This window comes from Meleagris gallopavo, chromosome 1 (genome assembly GCF_905368555.1).
Source record: "Meleagris gallopavo chromosome 1, MGAL_WU_HG_1.1, whole genome shotgun sequence".
Classification (NCBI taxonomy): Eukaryota; Metazoa; Chordata; class Aves; order Galliformes; family Phasianidae; genus Meleagris; species Meleagris gallopavo.
Window position 1 is genome coordinate 176,554,505 of NC_139404.1, and position 25,665 is coordinate 176,580,169.

General features: G+C 42.5%; 1 protein-coding gene across 3 annotated transcripts in view; it reads left to right on the forward strand.

Annotated features, from left to right (window-relative positions):
* The first annotated feature begins 329 nt into the window (after positions 1-329).
* CRYL1 (crystallin lambda 1) overlaps positions 330-25,665 on the forward strand; it is a 51,522-nt gene continuing 26,186 nt past the window's right edge. The window contains exons 1-4 of one of the 3 annotated variants that reach the window (XM_085216201.1): positions 330-487; positions 2,490-2,597; positions 9,317-9,443; positions 22,729-22,890. In XM_085216201.1, the coding sequence (XP_085072327.1) occupies positions 456-487; positions 2,490-2,597; positions 9,317-9,443; positions 22,729-22,890 (429 nt within the window). In that variant the 5' untranslated portion in view covers positions 330-455. Of the gene's footprint in view, positions 488-535; positions 857-966; positions 1,298-2,489; positions 2,598-9,316; positions 9,444-22,728; positions 22,891-25,665 lie in introns of those variants that run through there. The other 2 variants (XM_085216202.1, XM_085216203.1) reach the window with 2 other exon arrangements.

Consider the following 25,665-nt stretch of genomic DNA (forward strand, 5'->3'; position numbering starts at 1 on the left):
GCAAGATGCTGGCCGTGGCTCAGCACGCCTGCAAGGAGGAAGGCCGGGCAGACGGTGCCCCGGTAAAGGCTGCTCTTGTCCTGGAGGTGAGACCCTGCCTTCTGCCTCACGGCGCTGCCCGTGGGCTACCGCACATAAACGTCCGGACAGAACCAGCCTCTCGACGCGAGGGAAGACGTCGCGGCCATCCTCCCTCGGGCCGCGCGAGAGCCCCCGTCGGCTGCCGAGGCGGCCGAACGAAGCGGAGTCCCTCCCGTCGGGGGAGCGAGGGCGGCCGGCTGGGCTCGAGGAGTGGCCGCTGAGGGGCGCGGCGCGCGGCCAATGGCAGCGCTCGTAGCAGGAGCCAATGGGGGCGGCCGTGACATGGCGGGAGCCGTGGGTGGGGAGCGGGCGTTTTTTAAGGCGCTGGCGGCGCCCCTGGCTGTGTGGCGGCGGTGGTTGCGTGTCCCTCGAGCATGGAATCCGCGCGGGTGGCGATCATCGGCAGGTGAGGGCCGCCCGCCCGTCCGCGGGGGGGCGCTGCGCGCGGGGCGGGGCGGCGCGGCCCGGGGGCGCCGGGCCTCGGGATGAGGGGCGGCCGCCGCGCCGCAGTCCGCAGCGGTGGGGGGTAGCGGTTGCGAGCGGCGCCCGGGAGAGCGGCTGTCGGCTGGGGCCCCCAAGCTGCGGGCGGGCACTGCCGGCGGCCGGGAGGCCTCTGTGCGCCCCGGGGCAGCCGGCGGCGCTTCCGTAACGAACGACCTCCTGCGGGTCTGCAGCAGTGCTGCCCTCTGCGCACCGTCCCGTTTCTGGAGCGCCGGTAAAGGAGGCTGAGAGCTCGTAAGAGCCAGGAGCGTCATTGACCTGGTAGTGTTCTCTGGTAGGCTCCTGCAGCGTTCTCACAACACACACGGCGGTGTCTCCGACTCCCGAGTGCATTGCTTCACCCATTCGTAAGCTCAAGCCGACGTCCCTCACTCGATAACAGCAGCGCGGCGTTCAGTCGCGCCGTGTCCGCGGCCGCCGGAGCTGAGCGGCACGTGTGCGGCACGGCCATGTGACAGCACGGCCCGCCGGCACCGCTGCGCGCCGCCCTCCTCGAGGGCGAGCAGGTGGGACCCCGAGGTGCCGCGCTTCCTTCTGGGCCCCGGGTGACGGCGCTTCGTGTCCGGGAGGACGGCCCGGGGGTCAACGCTTCAGCCGCGCGTCGTGCTGGCGCTGTCGCGTACAGCAGGAGTAGTGCAGGGCTGCTGCCTGCCGCCGAGCAGCTTTGTGTGCCGTGGAGTTCTAAAGAAAGCAAATGTCACAGTTCTAAAAATCTGTATGTGAATAAAAATAAAACTTACTTTGTCGTTAAATGTTGATTTAAATAACTCTTATTCAGAGTGCAGTTTAAAGAGGTGTTACTAGTTTATAAAGGTATTGGTAGCCCAGTATGCTTGTTTAGAGTTCAGGTACTCCAGTGCTTTTAGTTGTCAAGTGCTCGCTGGCTGGGGGGCTGCTGTAGCTACCGTGGCCTGTACCTTTGTTGTAAGTTCGCTTACTCTGTAGTTTGCTTGAGAGATGCAGGCCTCTGGGTTTCTATGACGTGTGTTTGATTTATAGTTTAAATTGTATTCTTTAAGTGGGCAGTGCTCACTCAACAATACTAAATGTAAGGTTTCACTTTATTTTTGCCTCAGTTATTTCCTCTGACTCCTACTTTTTTTTTTCCCCGAAGCTTCCTATTTTGTTCTCTTTTTGTTCTACTTTATCTAAAGCCTGGACGTGTTCCTATTTTTCTCTTCCTTCTTTTTGCATCTGGTCTGCTGACTTCTCTCTGTTTATTACACTCCCCCACGTCCTTTACTGTTACCTTCCTGGCCTTTCCTTTTCCCAAATGCCAGAGGTTGCTTAAGTTTAGTGTTACAGGGACAGCAATGTGGGAAGTGGCAGAAAATGCATGTAATGATCAATGCTGTCACTGTGGCAGTTGTAGCTGTGGAGTTCTTGCTGGGGCTGTTATTTTTTTATGTGATCTGAAGTTACTTAAACTTACTGCACTGTGTCTCAGTGCTTCTTTCTGAAGAAGCTAATGCCAAGTAATAGGACTACTTAAGTTAAAACCAGCATCGCTTTGATGTAATACAATTATTGGTTACTACAGATTTCTCTGTAATGGACCACAAGTAATGTGGTTCTTTGCACCAGCTCCTAGGTTAGGATTACAGCTGACAAAACTTTTGACGCTTGAATCCAGTGTCCCAAAGTAGTGGTTTCTACTCCTTAGAATTCTGCCCTCCTTCTTCTATTTTTAATTCCTTGTTATCTTTCTCCCTGCTCTCAGAAGCTGCTGTACAACTAGTGAAGGATATTTCTTTGCTCAAGAGAGAGATTAGATTCTTATTAATATGTAACTGATCTTTAGATTAAATGCTGGAGAATTCAAACTCTGGTTTAGTTCTTGAAGTGCTCGTTGGACCCCAGAAGAAAATACTTTTTTATTAATTGGTTAATATTTATTTCCTTTTCAGTGGACTCATTGGTCGCAGCTGGGCCATGGTATTTGCTGCTGGAGGCTTCAAAGTGAGACTTTATGATATTGCACAACAACAACTAACAACTGCACTGGAAAACATTCGGTACGTCTCCTGAGTTGCTATCATAGAATCACTTAGATTGGAAGGCCCCTAAAGCCCATCCAGATCCAACCCCTTGCCATCAACAGTGCTGCCACCCGGCAGCCCAGGCTGTCCAGGGCTCCATCCAGCCTGGCCTTGAGCCCCTCTAGGGGTGGGGCACCCACAGCTCTCTGGGCAGTCTGTGCCAGTGCTTCACCACCCTCTGAATAAAGAATTTGCTCCTAACATTTAACCTAAACCTCATCTCTTTTGGTTTAAAACCATTTTCCCTTGTCCTATCACTGCTAGACTGTGCAAATAACTGACGTTGTAATGAATCTGTGGGATTTCTGTAACTAGGAGTGAACAGTCTTGTTATTCGAGGGAGCACAGATTTTGAGCATTAAAGAAAACATTAGCATAAAACTACGACTACTGTTACTATCAGAAGAACCATGTTCCCAAATCTCTTAGGAGCTTAAGTTTAGATCCAAGTTCTTGAAACCATGTTTTCTGTGATTAGGTTATCTATAGACTATGATGAAATACAGGAGTGTAAGGTTTTTTGTGTAGAAATACAACAAAGGGTGTTTCAAGATGCAAAGAGGCTAATATTGATTGCTAAGGAGCTGTACCATAATTACTAGTTTTCTTTAATTAGAAATATTTTAAAAATTTGAAGCAACTTTTTTGGAGTCCTAAAAGAAGAGGTAGCTAGTTTTACTGAAGGCACAACTACTGACCAGTTACAGCAGAGGCTTGGAAGCACTTTAAAAAGTGCAGATTTGAGGGCTTGAGCATGAGAACAGTTAGTGCTTCAGAGCAGTACACCCCAACCCTTTTCTCTGATAACCCTGTGCACTGTGGGGAAAGTGCCATTCTTTGGGAATGTCTGAAAGCTATAAGTTCAAGTCTTGCCAGTCTGTTTCCCCTCCCTGAGCCTACAGTGTCTTGAAGCTGCATATGTACTGAGTGACTCTTACCCATATTGCTTCCAAGTATTTCTCTTAACCTTCCCTTGAACCTGTGTAAATCTTTCTGTGAACTCCTTGCCAAAGGACTTTGTGATGTGCAGGTTTACTGCTCTCTGCATGAAGACCTATTCCCTTTTGTTTGCTTTGAACCTGGTTCCTCAGCTGCTTTACTTGGCCACTGGTTCATAAGTTAGAAGGAACAGTGACTGATTGGTCCTGTTCACCCTCTTCTTGCCAGTCCTGGAATCTAGTCTGTGTGAGAGGGGGCATGCATTGATAGAGTGATTCTGCACACAGCCTTATATTGCTTTACCAGCATTTAATTCTAAAGTTCAGATTGTTTGATAAGTATAAAACAAAATGTTTCAGTGTTCCCTTCCTGCTATCTTACAATGAAATGGTAACTGCTATGTGGCAGCTTGTACAGACATGAAGTTTCACCTGAAAAAGGGTTATGGCGTGTTGCATTCTGATTATTTTGAGTAGCAAGGCTCATATCAAGGGGGAGGGACTTCAGAAGCCCCTTATTGAATTAGTTCAGTTCTTGGAGTTTGAAGGTTAAGCAGTATGCAATTTTTAGTGAGATTTGCTTCTTATTAAAAAGAAAGAAAAAAGATTTGATAGTGAAAGAGGGGAAAATCTATCTTGGTGGTTTGTCTTTGTGTTGTTTTTCTTTCTTCAAAACTCTGCAGGTAGATATTAGTCAAACCTAACATTTATTACACTTGCATTTTTTGCAGAATTGCTGTTGTAGCAGTATCCACAGTAAGATTGTAGATTATTGAGAATGGAAGGAGTTCTGCGTGCTACATTAGTAAAGCTGGCACTCATCCCTATTTATTCTTTGTCTAATAGCAGAATGAGGACTTCAGTCTTCTGAGGTTTTCAGCTTGGAAAAGAAAAACAAATTACTGTGTATAGCTGGGTGGAGAGCTATTTGAGGTGTGTCAGTGTACTATCCTGTGCCTGTATGTGCTGTTCCATAGGAGTTCGAGGCAGGTTTTGCCCTTTACATAAGGTGTTCTTAACTCAACTTATAATTAACTTATGTATCTTGGCTGTTCTAACATCTTAGTTAAAAAGTTTAGTTCCAGAAAAACATAGCATTTGTGACAAGAACACAAGCTATGCAGTAGTTGTTTTTTTTTCCCAACCAATATCTTAATGATTGAATCTGTGAAAATACAGTTAAACTGGAACATTCTTTTGGCACTGATTTCATAGCACGCAACCTGCAGTAAAACTGTTTGCATTACTGAGGTGATATTTTTATAAGAGCTGGAACTTCAGCACATCATGAATACTCCTAGAGAAGAGCAGCAGGGTCTACCTGGTGAAGTTGAGTGACAAAGCAGTTGGTAGTTACTTTTCTGACCTTGTTGGGATTTGCTTTCTGGGAAATTTTTAAAATGTAGTTGTGGGTGTGTTGTTTCTGGGTGTGTGGTTGTTTTGTTGTTTGTTTGTTTTTAATTCAGTGTTGAAAAGACTAGAAGTCTTTAGTCTGTGACCTAGAGTATGGAGCTACTTTAAAATATTAAACTAAACGGTACAAAGGAATGTTTTTAGTTTTTCTCTTCTAAACTAAGAAGGAGTAGTACAAAGCACTTTTATAATGAGTAGAAATAAGCTATTATGTGATTACTTCTGGAACATTGGTTTGAATCTATACAAGCTGTGTAAGAAGTGCACTTCAGGATTCCTTAACCCAGTGAATTTGGGTCTCACAAAACAGCAGGTGCACAGATCTGCAAGAAGACGGCAGGAGAGTAGGATGGCCCTGCATTTGTTGATGAGGGCCTGCTTTTATCTGTGTGGAAACCCTGAAATGTTCTGCACTATTTCCAGAATGTGTGCCCAAAAATGAGACCAAACTGGAATTTGCATCTACTGATGCAAGTGGAAACTTGTAACGGGTTACCACAATAGCAGTAGACCAGATATGGAAAGGAAAGAGCATTTACTAGGGCCTAGCTTGGTGTGGTGGATTCACGGCCTACCTACCTGCTGACATGCACGTGGTGCCCTGACACAAAAAGTGACTTCATGCTGGATTGATCTGGGTGTACCAGTAGCATCATTAACCAGTGTCTGCTCTAATGGAACAACCTTTTTTCCGGGGGAAGAGAAAAAAAAAATAATCAATTGAAGAGCTTCATGCCGCTTGACCTACTGAAAAAAACCTGTAGTAACCTGCCTTAGAAAGTGTAACTTCTCCTATCTGATACTTTTTCTTCTGAGTCCTTGTGATTCTGGTTTGATCGCAAGATTGCTGAACTTTAAAATAATGAAAAAAAGAAAAACAAATAGTGCGGTATTCCTGAAATTAAACCTAAAACATACCATGTAGTGCGTGCTACCCCCTTGCCCATTGATTGTGGTGTAGATTTCTTTCAAATAGGTACTGTGCTACTATTCTAGAAAGAATTACGTTGCTGATAAAGATAAAACTCAGTGGAAATGTTGCACTAATAATAAGGTAGTGAGGCTGTAGAAGGAAAACTGTATGGAAAAAGTGGATGGGAAGTTTGAGACTGATCTAATTGTTCCCCCATGACAGTCTTAGAACAGCAGTTTCCTCAAATCACTGAGGAAGAAAAGTTTCCAGGCTCTTTTAAGGAGCTGTGAGGCCTGGAGCTGGGTCGCTGCTGTGTTAGAGTTGATAACTCTGCTTTTCAGAAGTTTTGCATTCAGAAATGTGTTGGTTTCCTGAGGTGTGAAGGCTGGGGAGGTTGTGCAAGTAGTGCTCTGGTGCTTGTCTGCTCAGTCTTGTCTGGGTGGTTACATACTCATACACATGCTGTGAGCATGTGCTGAACTGTTTAGGTTTGGAAACTGTAGGGCCAAATTCCGTTAGGCATGGTGCCTACTTCCATTCTCTCCAGTCCTTTCGCCTGCTGTAGTAATATTAAGAAAAAGACTGTTTAATTATTGGCATCACTTCCAAGGCCCTTCTTTAAAACCTTCTGCAGTAGGTGTTGTCACCAAGAACATCGCAGGCAGTTTGGATCCAGAGTGTTGCTATAGATTGGGTGCCCTATTTTGAAATAAATACTGGTTCAGTTCCCAGAATAGTGTTGACATATACAGTCCAGTACAACAGTGAAGCGCTGGAGATAGGCAGTGTCGAAGTGTGGGCTCTCAAAAGAATTAATATTTTCTTCTGGGTGTGAATTTATCATTTTCTGAAGACCTTATGGAGTCAAACTTTTCAAGCTTTGCATGTGGTACAGCTGCAGTGTGAAGTCGTGTGGTGTGTCCTACAGCAATGACTGCTCTGTCCTTAGAGTCTATGTTCGTTCTTGGGGACGATGGCCCTGAAGTTGAAGCTGCTCTGAATAAAAAGTCATCCAGTAGAGGTCAGTGGTGCACTGCTGTGTACGTTAACCACTCTGTTACTGTTTAATGCATGTTAAGTATTGGGGAGGCTCCCTGACGTTGCTTACGCTTCTGTGGCAATGTAGGACCCAAGAGTATTTTAAATAGAGTTTAGCATTTGGAAAACTTAGAGTTCGTCTATGGAATGAGACGATCATATTGTCAATAAATGTATTAGTGAAGGTGGCAAAAAACAAAAATAAAAAAAAAAAAAGGCAGTAGAACAAGGAGAAATGTATTCATGCTCAGGGAGGGTAGATTTAGGTTAGATGGAAGGAAAAAAAAATCTTTTACAGTGAGGGTGGTGAGGCATTGGAACAGGTTATATAGTGATATGGTTGATGCCTTGTCCCTGGAGACTTTGAAGGTGAGGCTGGATCAGACTCTGAGCAGCATGGTCTAACTGTGGTGTCCCTGTTCATTGCAGGGGAGTTGGCCTAGATGGCCTTCAGAGGTCCCTTCCAACTCTAAGGATTCTATGATTCTGGTAGTTATGACCTTTTAATAAAACCATGTTGGAACTAGTAGAGTTCAGTTATGTTGTGTCCAAGAAAATATAAAAAATCAGAATTGTATTTCAGCACCTGTGCCTCTGCAATTTGATAGTTGATTTCAGCTCAAGCTGAATATTTAAGGACCCACTGAATCTCTGAGGTTGGACTTACTTCTGTGTAGTTCCATAGGAACTGGATTGTCTTTATATACGTAACTTTTATCTTTGCTAACTTAAGAATACTGTGATTGGAATGGCTCGTTTGTTTTTTTTTTTTTGCTATTTTCTGTCAGGGAGAAATAGGTACTTTTATCATAAAGATGAGACATTGCATATTTGAATGCCAAGAAATTCAGACAAAGACACTATGTTTTCCTCTCTGAAAGAGATCTGAAGGTTATCTCAGAATGTGCTGACAGGGTAGGTGAGATTAATCTTCTTCATTTTATTTAGGGAATCTAGGGAATCTTCATACAACGGCTGAAAGTTGAGGTGCAGTCAATCCCTGTCTGCAGTACCTCTGCTTAGGGTTGCTGCTGTAATGCAGAAGTGTTGCTTCAGTGTAAGTGCTGGGGTTGGACTGGAGAGGAAGTCTGGAGCTGATGCTACCCTTGTTCCAAGGCTAACTGCCTGCCTGGCTTTGGAAGGATTAAGGGCAGTGTTTGTCTCTGGCTGCTGTAGTTTATATAGGAAACGTTTGGGGTCCCTGTCTCTTCCGAGGTCTCTGGGTGCAAAACTAAGGCCAGTGGTACTGTCCCAGAAATCCCTTCATGCAGACTGTCATGTGTGCCCTTGTGTCCCAGTCACTTAGGGAACATGTGATGGATCACCAGTTGTTTCTATACTCAGCTGTGTGGTATTTGTAATACAGGAATACTTTCTTTTTTTTTTCCCCAGGCTGTACAGCTTCTATTTGCTGTGGCTTTTCTACCCTCCAGCTGGGTGCCAAGTGCAGTTTACTTATTGTGTAAGCAAGCACCAAAGAGAAGCCAAAGCTTTGAAGTAACTTGGTAGGGAGAAGAGAGGATTTATTTTTATCCCCCCCCCCCTTCCAATAACAATCAGCTGAATTTCTTTCTCTCTTCAGAATGAACAATTTTTGCTGAATAATAACAAAGCTATAGAGAAGTTCTGAACTGAGGCAACTGATAAGCTTAAATGTATGAATGGTGTATCAGAGAGCTTCAGGTTCATAGTGATCAGATGGTTTAATCCCACATAACTTCTGTGAAAACTGCACTTCTCAGTTACTTGAACAGTTTTGCAAATGCTTTCAGCTTTTAAGGGGTTTCAAGCTGTAGAGACTTTTTCAGGTGGCTTGTCCAAATGCAGTAGTTATGTGTATCTGAATGTTCAGTTAAAGCTCTGGCCACTCCATTTATTAATTACAGGAATTTTCAGGTACTTTGTAGTCATTACAATGATGTAGTCATTACAATACTATGTTGGGGGATTTTTTTCTTTTTTTAGGAACATGGAATGCATTTTTTTTTTTAATATGGTTAAATGATCCTATAGTGAAATGTCATAACAAAAGGGCTGTTGTTTGTAATACTAGAGGAACAAAATAAAAGGTACACTAAACTTAAGGAGAAGTTCTTGCTGATCCTGCACTAGTAAAAAGAAATCTGATATGGTGACTAATTTGGGACTAGGAATAGATCTTTGAGCTGCCCAAGTATAAAGAAAAGAAAAATCCTGTTGCAGGAAGGAGGGGAAGAGAGAGAGAGAGAAGCAGACATAAAGGACTGAAATTAACCTTTGTATTTCTGACTATATATACAGTGGCATGACAAATAGTGTGTCATTACTGCGTTATTAAGAAGCTTTTATTGAAAAATAGTAATAGTAGTGGCTTAAAAATGATAATGTAGCTAAATGTGCTTTATTTCTGTTAGCAAACAAATGAAAGAGCTGGAGGAGTCAGGATTCCTGAAAGGAACTTTGAGTGCAGAGAAGCAGTTGGCTCTCATCAGCATCTGCACGGACCTGAAGGCTGCAGTAGAGGGTGCTACTTTCATTCAGGTAAGCAAATGTTTGACAACTCCTAGCAAACAACGAAAGATGAAAAACTGCTTGCTGTAGGTGGACAGTGAAGAGTTCAACATACCATCCCTGTAAGGGGGTTTGTGTTTGTTATGATTAAAATTCTTTCCAGCCAGGAAAGAATTCTTTGTAGTTTTCCTACTTGAGAATCTTTGCAAGTTTATTCTGGGTTATGTTGGAAAAAACTCAGCTGTGAGAGAATTGTTTACCTGTGTGTGTAACAAAGACTGTACCTGTTAGAAGGAAGAATATGGGGCAGGAGATTCTCAGGGGAGGGCTTATCTATTGGACAACATTACACATTCTAGAGCTAGGACTAAAAAGTATTTCTTCTCTAGGTATCTAGAGGCAGGAAATATAGCTATGCCAAAGGTAACTTCTGTTCTACTGTCCTGGAATGCAGGTCTCTTCCTGCTTGTGTCCTCATGCAAAAACTCTCTCAAGCACAACAGTTTGTCATGGGTGCTGTAAAGAGTCCTGCACAAAGAGCTGAAATTGTAGCTGAAAGCAGCTATCCACAGTATTAGAGTATTAAAAACAAGGTTTGCAGACAGCACCAAATTCATGCTGCTAAGTAACGTTTGTTTGAGGAACAAGCTGAATTACTGGACTTGATAGTTCATGCTGCTTATCTGTTAGTATGCTCACTGATGTGGGCATAGTTAAATGAGTGGATGCACTAGAGATTGTTTCTGGAGTAAAGCATAAATAAAGTCTGCTTGGACTTGACATCTTCTACCTTACAGGGTTGCCCATTACTATTCCAGTGTTCATTAATTGTCCCCACACACTCATGTGCTGCACCCAGGAGTTAACAGTTCATACTGTATCAGGCTGTAAAAATCACAGTTTGATCAGCTTCAGCACATCCTTAATCATAATTTTAATCAAGGCTTCCAGTCCTTTTTCCTTTTGCAAAGCTGACTAGTTGATGGGGAAAGAATGGGAGGTAAAGCAATGCCTCACAAAGCAGTCAGGATGTGAATGCACTACAATTTATTACTATAGTACACTACTTTGTGCTCACTTCCCTTTCAGAAGGTCATGAAACTGCTTAGTGTTAGCCCAATAGCTTACTTTCTCATTTGTATTAAGCTTAGAGTTTGTCAGTTCATAGTTCCCATGTATGTATTGCTTACCTCTGCTGAGTTTAATCTGCAAATGTATTGTCTATTCACTCAGTCTTATAGAATCCTTATGTGAATGTTTGCAGTAGTAATGACAAGGATCAGCTTAATTCTGTGAACTAACTAGCAGGCCTTTTCACCTCTGTGAAGCAGCACTGGTCAGCATGTTACATTAAGAGCTGTCTGCCAGTTGCTGTCCGTTACTGAATCTCTCACGTAACTAGCTAACTTCCTTGAAGCCTTTATTTTATTACAAGATTTCTGGACATGTGTGCTGACTGCACCAGCTGCATGTTTGATTGCTGCATTCCCTCCTTTAGAGATTTCCCTTTGAAAAAGTTGCTTTGACTCTTCCATGTTTATTTAAAGCACATTCAGTGCTACCCTTTTTTTTTTTTTTAAAACTGCTTAATAGTGACATAAGGCTTACAGGCTCAGTGTATAGATCTTCCCTGAGTCTCCTTAGAAGTAGCATCATGCTTGCCACTTTTCTCCTCTTTGGTACCAAACGGTACATCCTCAGTTATTTCAAATCAGTTGTATATTCCTGTTACTGGGTTGGGTATTGTAGCTATACCAAAACTGGGTAGCATGTTCCAGTATCTTATTTCTTGATTATCCCTCCCTTTGTGATTTATTCTGCTTCTTTGCATTTGAGACAGATGCTGGGAGTTCCCAAAAGCAGGGCTTCAGTGTCTGCAAGGGTTAGAAAGGAAAAACAGAAGTAGCAAAGAAACTCCTGTTCTGTGTGTATTTTCTAGATGGTCCCTCTGTACTTGCATCCTCTTCTAGCCCTATGCATTCCTTTTCTCTGTGCATCTTGAAGAAGGAAAAAATATATATATTTTTTAACTGCTCCTTCTATAAATTGACACTTTTTTGTGCCTTTTTCTCATCTTTCTTTGGCAAACTTATCCTTCACAGCCATGATTGTCGGGTGCCATTTCAGCTTTGTCAAGTCTGTTTTCTTGGTTCTAGTAGACTCTTCTTTATGCCTGTTTTTTAATTCTTTCAAACATTTCTTACAACCTAGAATATAAATCTGTATTCCCTCTATGTTGTCTGTTAGTGTCTGATCTTCTTTGCTGCCAAGTGAGCATCTATGTACAAGTATTCTCAATTGTCCTTGACTGTCTTCTGAAGCTCTGTGCAGCTGTAATGGAGTCACTGTAAGATTTTATTTTTTTTTTTAACAAGGGCCTGCATCTTGCTTTAGGTTAAGTTGGGGCTGCATTCTTCCCCGCCCCCCATTCATGTTCTCCTTGATCTGCTGTTCTGTGAAAAGTCTTGGACAAATGTTGCAGAATCAGAATTTTTCATTAAAACAAACCTGTGGAAGTCAACCTGTTACTCAAAGCAGGACAAACTTGCATCATCTTGCTTAGGATTTTTCCAACTGAGTTTTGAATATCTCTTGAGGACTAAGACTTCCTCTCCAGGTAACTTGCTGCAGTATTTCATTAACCTCATGATGCTTCCTTCCTAATATCAAATTGGAACTTCTATTCTTGCAACTTTTGTCTCTTGCCTCTCATCCAAACTCTATAGACCTTTGTGAAGATCTGGCTTCTGGGTGCTCTCTTCAGGTAGCTGAAGACAGCAGTGTTGTATTGATAGTGTCTGAATAGAATCAGTCTACCTAGGGGGCTATCTTTATATTCCTTTACTCTTTCCAATGCTACTCAATATGTTGTTGTTAAGCATATACATAAATAAAGTAGCTGCAGTGTGCCAATGCATAACAAGTCTTAAGTGTGAGATGCTGTTGGTGGTGTTTGTATCAGCTTATCAGTTTCAAACTATAGCATTGATTTTTGGCTTGAAACGAAGAGTTATCAAATAGGTAATGTGAGCAGGCAAATTATTTGAACTAGGTTTTAGTTTGTTCTTTTAAAATGGGGGGGGGGGAAGGGGAAATGGATATAAAAGAATTCTCGTTCTAGGCTCATAGCTTTATTTCAGCAATGAACTGACTACCTTCTGGCTGACCCTTACTGAACTTCTGAAACTTGACCAAGTAAAGCTTTGAACCTAGGAGAACAAAATGGAACAATTGTAACTTATGGGGCAAGTGTATTGACCTTTTCATTGGTTACTTAAAAACATCGTTTGTGTTAATCTTGGTTGAATATAGAGGGCTTAATTTTCTGGTCTGATGATAAAATCCTACTGATTAACTTGTCAGAAGACTTTCATGAGATCTGCATTTCTTTACACTAGATCTCAATTAGTTAAAACTTAATTTCTTTTCAAATTTGGCCTTAATAGTGTAAGTCCATCCTCAATTAAAAAAAAAAAATCCTTGATCTTTGTGCTCCTTGAATGAATTCTTGAACTGAGCCTTCTGTGGTGCTTTGTTGTTGTTGTTGTTGTTGTTGTTGTTGTTTGTTTGTTTGTTTTGTGGGACATAACTTAAAATAAATGGGGTACCTTATAAAAATAAATTAAAAAAAAAAAGGGAACTTCTTGAGTAGCATTAATGAAGATATGAAAGTGAAAAAGATGCAAAGACAGAAGGACTGAAAAGAAAATTCAGAGCACTAGCATGATGACCATCTGGAAAGAAGGTATGATTTGTATATTAGTTTGTCTCTGGCATCAAGCAGAAGAATGACTTGGCTCTAAGGGCTGTGCTTGCAATGAGCTGCAGGGCTTGGCAGGATCATTGATGGGACTGGAGGGTTGCAGAGGGTTGCTTGCTGAGCCATGGGACAAAGCAGACTGCAAGGGATGAAGTTAACCTTAGTCTACTCCAGTGGGAAGGATTCATAATCCTCACAATATGAGATGTTTATCCTTCTGTTTTAACATAGCTCTGTATAAAATGCCCTAAAGCAGGTGTTGGTTTTTTTGTTTTTTGTTTTTTAATGTGGATTGTTTTCTTTAAGAAGGGAGGGTCTCTTCTTGTTCCCCTTTACACCTGCAAATTATTTTGAACTGGTGTCAGTAACACTAATAGATCTTTTAGCCTTGTTTCCTTTAGATCTTCCTGGCTATTTTATCCTCCCAGCCAGAAGAACAGAGTTACCACCTTATAAACAAAACAAAAAGAAAACTTTCAAAAAGATTGGAAGTGCCTCACAATGGGCTATCAGTGTTGACCTGGGAGTCTTGACAGTAGGTCTCTTGTGTTCTGTCAAGTTTATCTTTGATACCAGTTTCTACCATTATTGTTTGTTCTACTTTTCTGATGGCTTTCAAGGACTTTCTGGTGATGGGTAAATATAGCTGTTCACAGATGTGCAGAGATGCCTACTGTTGCCTGGAACCCATAGGGTAGAAGACGATCTTGATTTGGAAGCTGTGTTAATACCTACATACATGAAAAGCTGCTGCAAGGCAGAGTGTTCAAGCATTTCAGTAACACAATTAAAGAAATTGAGTCTGCTATCTGGTCAGCTTGGAGCTCTGGACAAACAGACATGGGTCTGTTTGCTCCTAGTTAGGTAAATGTAACCTTAGGCCTGGTTTTACCTTATCTAGCTTAAACACTGATCTTGAGGCGCCAGAAATTGCGTTTTAAAAAGTAAAACAAAAAAGCCAAAAACAACACCCTCCCAAAAACTCCAAAATCTTCAAGTTTTGACTCTGATTTAGGTAATGTAATTCTGCTTTCCCAACTTCTGCTCTCTATTTTGTGCTAACTAAAAGTTGAACAGACACTTGTAATTCAGTCAGTTGTCCGGAAAAGTGTACGATGGCAGTAACTTGATAGTATACTGCTCTAGTTCCTTAACAGGGCATGTTCCTGAACTGTAGGAAAGTACAAAATGTTTCCATCGAAATGCTAGATTTCACCTCACTGTAGTGTTATTTATTTGTACGGTATCATGTGGTACACAGTCTTTTGTGTCTGTCAAGAGCTAGTGACTTGAGAAGCATCAAATTTCCTCCTAGTATGAATTCATACAGTCAAGACACTTAAGTTATCATTTTACTAGATTTGAGGTCAGTAATAGCCACAAATTCACTTTTAAAGTTACTGTTTTTATAGGTATCTCAACTTATGGCAGTGTGCCCCTCAGAAGTGACTCACCTGTTGGCCCTTCAGTTACAGCCCTGATGTTCTCAGCCTTCTCTTACCCTGGGCTTACAGGATACCAGTTTGGGTTCAGCTTGAGGGGATAAAAAGAAAAGGGGGGGGGGGAAAAAAAAAAAGACTTGATTGCCCAGGTTGTGTGGTTTGTTTGAAGGTAACTGGAATTGTTTCATATCTAAGGAGTCTTTTGTCTCCAGACACATTTTGTTAGCTCGGGTATTTGAACATGTGCTTAAAACCTATTTTGGAGGAAGCTGTGTACCAGATGTTTAGAATGCATATCTGCAGGGGAAATGGGGGCTGACAGCCAGCTGTGCTTTTGTTCCCTGGCTTATATCCCTTTTGTCTAGGTTCCTGCTCCTTCCCTGCACATTTCAGGGTCATCTTCCTTGATCCTGCCCCTTGCAGTTGTGCAGAGCCAGGTACTCCCCAGTGGTCTTAGCAGCTGTAGGTTCAGGTTGTAGTTATACCTTGACATAACAATGTTGTAAGAGTCTTTTGGCTGTTTTTAATCTTCTTTATTCTAACTGATCAGAATACTGACACCACTCTGAAAGATGGCCAATAGCCTGGGGTCTTGCTCAGTGACAGCTGTGTGCGTCTGTTTTATTGTGTCCCAAACCCAACTGATGGTGTGCATGAATCTTCTGACAAGTGGTAGTCCTTACTTTTACTTTTAGGTGAGGTTAAAAGCACTTCCTAAAAGGAGGCTGAAATAAATATGTTTTTCCCATTATGCCATCTTGGCAATCTGAAATGGTACTTTCTTATTTGACACCTTGTTGTAGTTTAATATACATAATCAAATGGTTGCTCCTCTATTTGAGGAGAGCAGAACAAAGTATGGCCTAACCTTGAAATCTAAAGCTGTGAAGCATTTGAACCCTCCTGGCTTTTGTCATCCTCAAAGTAGAGAGATTAAAACAAAGCTAATGGTTCAGTTCTTTTCACTTTTGTAACAGTTCTTGCACTGCATGTTATTTGCCTAGGTTTTCCTATGATTGGTTCAAAACAAGCCATTCTCGCAGCTTTCCAAGACCTGCATGTGCAGTCCTGTCTCTTCCCTTCTACTTGTTCTCTGAGCAGTGTTAATGGCCTGTCACTGTGGCCACTTATGCTTTTTACTGATTTCTGAAGTCAAAAAGCAAACAGTACTTACGTTTAACCACAGTTGTAAGGCCAAATGCTTTGGAAAGTCGGTGTAAGAATTTCAATAAAGCTGGAAAGACCTGATGGTAGTTTAATTTTGGGAGTGCTAGGGCAGGAGACAAAAGTTGCTTTCAACTGTGTGATCTTCACTTTTTTTTTTTTCCCCATCTGCTCCATGCTTGGGGAATTAACATTGATTCACCTCAAAGTGTAAAAAGAGTATGTCCTGAACTGTGGTGTGGAGGGAGGCTGTTTTGTCTTTCTTTTTTTAACCCTGTTATGCTTTCTTAGGGAAAGAAACTTCGAAAAAGCTCAAAGGTTGTCCATAGAATCATAAAATGACAAGGTTGGAAAGGACCTACAAGGTCATCTAAGTCCAACTGTCCTCTCATTACCATTACCTGACCAGAGATAAAGTAGTAGGTAATTCACATAGGTATGAAATAACAGAGCTGAGGAAAAGCAATTTAAAACGTGCCTGAGTGATTCAGAAGTTACAAGCAGCAGTTCCAAGTTGGAAAAAATTTGGAGTTGTCCAACAGTTCTCCCAAATAATCAATGCAATATGCATTTGCAAAGGGGGGGGAAAGAAAAAAAAAAAAAAAAAAACCACCTGCAGAATATTGAGTGTCACTTCGGAAGGGATGAACAGTGAGTGGGAGGTTACTATTTTACTTCTGCATAAAAATGTTGATGTACCTACATCTTGTAGAGGCTAAACCTGCAGAGTGCACTCATATCAACCTGGATGGGTGGGAACTGGAGAAGGCACAGAGGAGAGCAGCTGAAATGATTGAGGACCTGGAATCCCTTCAAACAAAGCACCACTTAGCATTGTGGGTAGTGAATTGCTGAAGTTTCCTGCCACAGGGCGTTGTGGTTATAGAATCACAAGACCTACAAGATCATCTAGTCCAACCATCCTCCATTGCTACTACAAGCTACTAAACCATATCTCGCAGCTCCTCATCCAGACACCTCTTGAACACTGCCAGGGACGGCAACTCCACCACCTCCCAGGCCATTCCAGTGCCTGACCAGTCTCTGAGAGAAAAAGTTTTTCCTCATGTCTAACCTAAACCTCCTCTGGTACAACTTGTGGCCATCTCCTCGGGTCCTGTTTGTTGCCTGGGAGAAGAGGCTAAACTCCTCCTCACCACAACCTCCCTTTGGGAAGTTGTAGAGTGCAATGAGGTCTCTCCTGAACCTCCTCTTCTCCAGACTAAATAATCCCAGCTTCCTCAGCCGTTCCTCATAGGAGTTGTGCTCCAGACCCCTCACCAGTTGTTTTTTTTTTTTTCCTTTTCTCTGGGCATGCTCCAGGGCCCCAGTGTTTTTCTTGTAGTGAGGGGCCCAAAACTGAACACAGTACTTGATGTGCGGCCTCACCAGTGCTGAGTACATGGGAATGATCACCTCCCTGCTCCTGCTGGCTGCACTATTTCTAAAGCAGGCCAGGATGCAGTTGGCCCTCTTGGCTACCTGGGCACACTGTCGGCTCATGTTCAGCCGAGCATCAACCAGCACCCCCAGCACCCTTTCTTCTTCACAGTCATCTAGCCACTCATCCCCAAGCCTGTAGCGCTGCATGGGGTTATTGTGGCCAAAGTGCAGGACCCGACACTTGGCCTTGTTGAACCTCATCTCATTCACCTCAACCCAGCGATCCAGCTTATCTAGATCCCTCTGAAGGGCCTCCCTACCCTCAGGCAGATGAACACTACCTCGCAACTTGGTGTCATCTGCAAACTTACTGAGGGTACACTCAATCCCCTCATCTAGGTCATCAATAAAGATATTAAACAAGATGGGCCTCAGTACCTACCCCTGGGGGACACCACTTGTAACGGCTTGCCAGCTTGACTTAACTCCACTAACAACTGGGCACGGCCCTCTAGCCAGTTCCTTACCCAAAGGAGTGAATACCTGTCCAGGCCACGGACAGCCAGTTTCTCCAGAAGAGTGCTGTGAGAGACCATGTCAAAGGCTTTGCTGAAGTCTAGGTAGACTACATCAACAGCCTTCCCCTTGTCTACCACTTTGGTCACCCAGTTGTAGAAGGAGATGAGGCTGGTCGAGCATGACCTGCCTTTCATGAACCTGTGCTGGCTGGGCCTGATCCCCTGGATGCCATGCACATGCTGTGTGATCTCACCCAAGATGATTTGCTCCATAACTTTCCCTGGTCATGCTGACAGGCCTGTAGTTCCCCAGATCATCCTTACGGCCCTTTTTGTAGATGGGAGTCACATTGGCATGCCTCCAATCCTCTGGGACTTCTCCAGATAACCAGAAGCACTGGTAGATAGCTGAGAGCGGCTCAGCAATCACCCTGTCAGCCCCCTCAGCACCTTAGGATAAAGACCATCCCATGGACGTGTGACAGTCCAGATGGAGAAGGAGCTCTCTAACTGTCTCCACCTGAATTACCAGAGGTGTATTCTGTGTAGCACCCCAGACTTCCAGGTCAGGGCATAAAGTGCCCTGAGCATAACTGATCTGCCTCTAAGGGCAGATGTAAAGAAGGCATTGAAAACCTCAGCCTTCTCCTTATCCTCAGTGGTCATATTCCCTACTGCATCAAGTAAAGGATGGAAATTCTCCCTGGTTCTTCTCTTACCACTGATATAGTTATAAAAGGATTTCTTATTCTCTTTTATTTCAGTGGCCAATCTGAGTTCAAGTTGGGCTTTTGCCCTCCTCCCTGCATACCTTAGCAACTTCCTTGTAATGTCCCCAAGTAGCCTGTCCCTTTTTCCAGAGGACATAGATTCTTTTTCTTCCAGAGTCTCAACAATAGTTCCCAGTTCATCCACACCAGTCTTCTTCCCCCACGGCTTGCCTTACGGCATTCAGGGACAGCCTATTCTTGTGCCTTTAAGATTTCCATCTTGAGGAGCGTCCACGCTTCCTGAACCCCTTTACCCTAAAGGAGCAACTCTCAAGGGACTGTGCTACGAGTATCCTGGACAGGTCAAAGTCTGCCCTATTGAAGTTCAAGATAGCAGCTCTGACATCTCCAATAGAGAATTCTACAGTTTCATGGTCACTCTGCCCAAGACAGTCCCCAGCCTTCACATCTCCCACTCTGTTAGTGAAGAGCTGGTCTAGCAGGACACCCCCCCTGGTAGGCTCTCCTACCAGCTGCATAAGGAAACTATCTTCCACACACTCTAAATGTTCATATAAACAGATTCACATAGGGCCTGGAAGGGACCTCTGGAGATCATCTAGTCCAAGCCCCTCCTTGCAGCAGTTTCGTTAGAGTATGTTACTCAAAATTCCTATAGGAATTAGGCAGAATTCATCTCTCTGAGCTGTATTCATATTATTTGGTGTAGGGAGGATATCACCCTGCAAAATTTTAAACCATTCATCTTTTAAGCTTCTTTCTTGGAGTCAGCAGTTGCTTTTTATTATTTACATTATTTTCATTGTTATTATGTAGATTCATTAAATAGTATGGAATAATGGCATTTGACTGGACAGGCACTTGCTATAGTTAAAAGAACTCTAAGATCTGTTTCATTTAACTAAATTTCCAAATTTCCTGTTCAGATCTCTTTCATCTTCTGTCCTTATATGGATAAAACTAAATACTAAATAACTTAATCCTTTATTTATGTAGATGTATGCAAATCAGTCTTTGTTTTAAAAATACATCCTCTATAGTGATTTGATAAGTTGGAAATAAAAGAACTATCCCTGAAGTCTTTTCTGTCTTCTTTTTAGTGGATTATAGCTGTAGAAGATAAGTTATTTGTATAAAGGGATTAGGTGCTGAAAAACAGCTTTCTGAGACATAGATGTCTCTCTGCTCTTTGTTTCTTAATCCTGAGAAGATGTTCATATTCCCAAAAGCTGACAGTCTGTCCCAGTGGGTATTCTTTGTGTCCCAGGAGCGCTGGTTGGTTCTCGCCTGTGGGGGAGCTCAGTGCCCTGAAGGCTTCTTGTGATGTCTGCATACAAGGATTGCTGTCACCTGGCCCTGGAGAGTGGTTCTGTGAAGGGCCTCAAAGCTGACAGCTACATCACAGCTCTGAGAGCACTTAAAATGCTGTAAGTGGTGTGTATAAATACAGGAGTGGAGCCAGAGTTTGTGGTGAATTTGGAAATCCTCATTTAAGTGCTCAAGGTGAAGAGCATGCTTGTAGCAGTCAAAGTGGGTATGGCCTCTAAGCAGCTCACTTGCTGATGAAGCCCTGTTGAGTTCAGTGGAGACTGAGAAGACAGAAATCCAGAGAGTGATTTTCTACTTTAGTCATGGCTTGGGCTATTGGACTTTACTATTGTCATGTGGCTGTGTTGCTCCCAATGAAAGTGTTGTGAGATGTTGTAAAAGGGTGTTGCTGAATGGTTGATAATATTTGACCTTTTTTGTGTCAGCTTAAATCTTGGGATTTCAGCTCATGTTCTTATATGTGCTGCTATTTTAGTACTATTGTGTTGCATTTGATGCATTTATGTACCATTGTGTTGCAGTGCTTTGCTTCAGGCAACGCTTTGCTTCTTAACTGCACAGGGCTGGTAAACACGGAGTCTTGGCAGCAAGTCTAATTGCCAGTGCAAGGAGAAGGAAGGAGATCTGCAAGGAAAGTATTTTGGGGAGTGTTTCCTAGAGGGAGGTGGATTGCTTCCTTGGCATATCCAAGAGTGGATGGGAAGAACCTGGATAGATGCCAGCATCTAGTGGAAGTAAATGAAGTTACTGTGCTCAGATGAGCATGGGTGTGTGTGGGAGTGCAGGTGGCATGGTGAAAAGAGCCTGTACAAAACCACTTGACTTAAACAGATAAAACTTCTTTATGTGCATTGGCATTCATTTAAGGGATTGAGTCATATGAGGGCAGATTCTCTTTAGGGGTGGCTAGGCTCTGTCTGGATATGGGTGGATGTGGTCTGGTACATGCTTATCTTTGTGCAGTGCCTTCAGAGTTCATAGCGTGGTCATGCAGCTGCTGAGTGTTTGCTGAACAAATAGTTAATAATTGTTGTCTTTAAGTCGTTAATACAACATAATTATTCCAAGAGGTGGGTTTTAAAAATTAACAGCTGTCATGTTCTGATCAGGCTGTTAACGGTGTCTGATAAAGTCAAAGTCAAGTTAGTAGCAGCCTTGTTCGGGTGCTCAAACCTCAGAATAAAGGTGTACTGTTTGCTGCACATGAGAAGTGCCATCCTGCCTACAAAAAGGGCACAGAAATATTCAGTGTCACTTAAAATGCATTGAGGTGTGTGCTAACCTTCTTAGCACTGATTCTTTGAGGGAGACTGAGGTGGCTTTAAAACCGTATCTTATCTTTGTTTGATCTTCTTTTTCTCAGGGTAAGCAGGATAGCTTCAGACCTCTCTGGGCTCCAAAATTGACAGTGAGTGAGGTTCCTGTTTAAAAGGTTGTTTAGAGCTTTATTTTCCCTCTGTTCTTAAGGGAATTGGTTTCTCTGAGAAAATAATTGCATGCTTGATGAGGATAGAAACCTCTTTGCAGTGGTCCAACAACATGAATACAATTGTGATGCTATATGAGAAACTACAAGCAAATGGCCCATTCAGAAACCTTGCGTAATCGTGGCAGGTTTGAGTTTCCAGCAGATTTGAGTTTACCTTTTTGATTATCATCTGATGTGAGAGGAGGCTTAGAGTTTCAAGTTCTCAATAAGCCTATTCAGTGTGACCCTTTTATTAGCCTGAACAGTATCTGCAGAATTCTCTTCATCTTTGGCTTTACTAAAAGAAACTATTTAAACTTAACTAACAAGCAGGGATCCTGGAATTAGGAGCAAAGTATCACTTTGTTTTGATAACGCCATCTATTGCTTTGGGCTCTATCTGGAGTTCTTAAATGACCCTGTTTATCTTTTCTACATCATGGAACTTTTAGTACTGTCCCTTACAACTTGCTTATATCCTAATAAAGCTTAAAATTAGTTTTAACCCTTTTATATCTGGCCTGATGGAAACTCTGGCTCTGGGCATTCCTGTCTGGTTCAGTATAACAGGAAGGATGGGATGAAAGGCTGATACATGGGGAAAAAAAGTAGGTATTGTCTTTATGTTTTAAGGGGAAAGCTGAAGTCTTGGAAGTTTGGAATACTGTTTGGATTTTTTTGAAACACTTTTAGGGGGTAAAAAAACAAACAAACAAAGAATCCAAGCAGGCTGTCCTCGTCCTGGTCAGTTGGAAGTATTTCCTGTTAATTCCAGGATTCTCTGTTTTCCCGCATCCTCATTGGTCCCAGATTTCTGCATGCTCTCCTTCAGGCAGCTCCTGGGGATAACTTTTAACATTCTAGAGATTGAATCTGGCTGTTGGCTCATACCTGTGAAATTTCACACTGCCGTTCTGCAGAGCTAGGCATGTTCATTAGCTTTGTGAGAAGTTTTGATAGTATGCATTCTTTTTCAGAAATCTTTCTCTGGGCTGAAATAGGTTGAATAACTTTTTGAGTATGGCAGGTATTTTAGTGCAGACTCTTAAAGATGGTATTCTCTGCCGTAGTTGCGGGAACTGCAGGTTTGTCTTCTTTTGAGCTACGTATGTTCATTTTCATCTTGTCTGAAAAAGAATACTGACTTACCTCATTTGATGTTCTCTTAAAAACAATCAAAAACAGTGATGAAAAACAGGTCTTATTCCTCCCTACTGTGTTACATCTGTGCATCAGTAGAAGTCTATACGATATGCAAACCAGAACAATCTGTTTTATGTTCAATCTGCACTGGTGTGTGGTCATCTCCCTTCTGCTGTAGAGAACCTCCTGGACTTTCACTTTCTTTGTATATAGGAAGATATTTTTGTTTTGTGGCTTACTGGTGTATCCATGCTGAATTAAAACTGGTGGTTTGTATGGAGTTCTTATATTTTTGATTGGATCACTGAAGCCTGAAATGCATGGATAAGTGCTATTAATAGAAGTCTACTAATACTGTTTTTATGTTCTTATTTCAGGAATGTACTCCCGAGAACCTGGAACTGAAAAAGAAAATTTTCAGTCAGTTGGATCTCATTGTTGATGACAGTGTTATCTTGAGCAGCTCAACCTCTTGTCTCTTACCCAGCAAATTGTTCACTGGCCTTAAGCATGTTAAGCAGTGTATTGTGTCACATCCTGTAAGTATGATGGAGTGTACTGTTCTTATAATGGTATTAGAAGTATTTAATTTAATGGCATCCTGAGTTATTTCTTGCAGACTGAGAGACCAGAGGATATTTGAGTGCTTTTGCACCATTGTTAGTGTACAGAGCCTGAATTTTCAGTAATGCTTTAGTTTCATCATTCTGTGAGCAACAGCATAAACTAAATTGACAATATGCATGTATGTTTTATACCACTAGCTCAAGATACCTACCATTTCCATTCTTGCACTGATATTGTTGTGTTATTCCAGCTACTGGGTCTCAGAATACAGGAAGTGTGTTTTGTTGACCAACCCATAAAATTCTCTGTGCTCTTTTCACAGTGCTGCTTTACTGTGAGATCTCTACAATAGCCTAATGCTGCAGAGTCAAAACGCTTGAGCTGTTCCTTTCTGACACCCTTCTAGCACTGCCTTTGTGCCTTGGGGTGACTGATCAGAAGGATTCTTTCCAAATAATTTACTGATTTTTTTTTTTTTTTAAATCCTCTTTTAATTAAAAGAAGGAAAAAAAAAAAAGACAAAGATCATAGAATGGCTTTGGTTGGAAGGGACCTCAAGGGTCATCAAGTTCCAACCCTCCTGCCACAGGCAGGGCTGCCAGCTGCTAGATCAAGTACTAGATCAGATTGCTCAGAGCCCCACTCAATCTGGCCCCATCCAACCACTTCCAGGGGCAGGGCATCCACAACCTTTCTGGGCAACCAGTTCCAGCACCTTGCCATTCTCTCAGTAAAGAGCTTCCCTCTGAAACCTAATCTAAATCACCTTTCCTTTAGTTTAAAACCATTCCTCCTTGTTCTATCACTATCTACCCATGTAAAAAGTTTATTTCCCTCAAGTTTATAAACTTCCTTTAAATATTGGAAGACTGCAATGATATGTCCCTGCAGCCTTCTCTTTTCCAGGTTGAACAAGGCCAGTTCCTTCAGCCTATCATCATAGGACAGGTGCTTTAGTCCTTGCATTATCCTCATGGCCCTCCTTTGCACCCTCTCCAAAAGCTCCACATCCTTCCTGTGTTGGGGGCCCCAGATTTGGATGCAGTACTCCAGCTGGGACCTCATTAAAGCAGAGGGGGACAATTGCCTCCCTTGCCCTACTGGTCACCCAGGATACCATTGGCCTTCCACGCTGCAAGCACATGCTCTGGCTCATGTTAAGTTTTTCATCAACTAGAACCTCTAAGTCCTTCTCAGCAGAGCTGCTCTCAAAGTCTGTATACATGTATGGAATTACTTACACCCAAATGCAAAACCTTGCACTTTGATTTGTTGAACCTCATCAGGTTCACAGGGGCCTACTTTTAGAGGTCCCTCTGGACGGCATCTTTTCCTTCTATTCTGTCAACTGCACCACTTAGCTTGGTGTCATTGGCAAACTTGCTGGGGTTGTGCTTGATTCCATCATCTATGTCGCTGATAAAGATGTTAGAGAGTACTGGTTCCAAGATAGATCTCTGGGGGACACCTCTTGTGACTGGCCTCCGCCTGGACATGGAACTGTTGACAACAACCCTCTGGCTGCAACCATCCAACCAATTCTTTATCCACTAAATAGCCCACCCTTCAAACCTGTATCTCTCCAATTTCAAGATGTCTGCCAGTGCCATCACTCCATCATAGAAGGCCACCAGATTTGTCAGGCATGACTTTCCCCTCGTAAAGCCATGCTGGCTGTCTCAGATGATGCTCATGTGCCTTAGAATGTCTTCCAGAAGGATCTGTTCCATGATCTTTCCAGGCACAGAGGTGAAGCTCACCAGCCTGTAGTTCCCTGGGTCCTCCTTCCTCCCATTCTTGTAAATGGGGGTGATGTTTCCCTTTGAAGATCAAGTGTCAAAGTTTGTATGTGTGCCTATGTCTAAAATTCAGGAGGTGCTTACTTCATATTTCCAGATTGTAACTCTAGTGTAAGAGAAAACAAAACGTCTATTCTTTTAAACTACTGTATTAAATAATTTTATTGATAATTATGACTTTATTTATTACCATTTCCTAGGCTTCTGCTCCTCCTGTCTGACAGCCTTTCATATTTAATTATTCTTTTTTATTATCATCCCAGGTTGGTTTCTGTTGCTTGGTCTGTTTAGTTGGAGCTGCATTTTTCTGAAACAATCTTTGATAAGATCTGGCAAAGCAGTTAGTCTCTGCATGAACATTTTCCTAGATTGCTGTTGTAAGGATACTTACAAAAGCAATGTCTGTATGTGTTTTCCAAAGCAAATAGTTTGGAGTGCCTTAATTTTTAATTGTTCTGAAATGGCCTTGAAGTCTGACTGAGACCAATTTCTTGGTGGTCTCACCTTCACTTCAAGGGGATTATACTGTGGAAGCTGGGATCTTGTACATAATTCCAGGAGCATTTCTCTATTTGTTACATCAGGACAAATACTTACTTTGCAGTTGGATTTAGGTGGTTTTAATTGTGGCCTTGCTGACATCATGGGGAATGATGACTGAAGGAAGTTGGCAGTTCAGAAAGATGCTGTGAAAGTAGTGTGGAATCTGATGCTCTAGAAAGACAAAACCTTAAATTGTAAAGGCTCTGGTGCAGGTGAGCTTGCTTAGGAGAAATGAAAGGCTGTAAGGGCAGGAGGAGCTAATCAGTCTGCTTAACATAATAGGCTTAAGAACTAGAAAAAAAATAAATAACATACCACAGCTGTATAATAGAAATGCACCCAATCCTTACAGACACAGCTGTGCTCTGCAGTCATTCTTGGGCCTTCTTTCACAGGATTAATTTC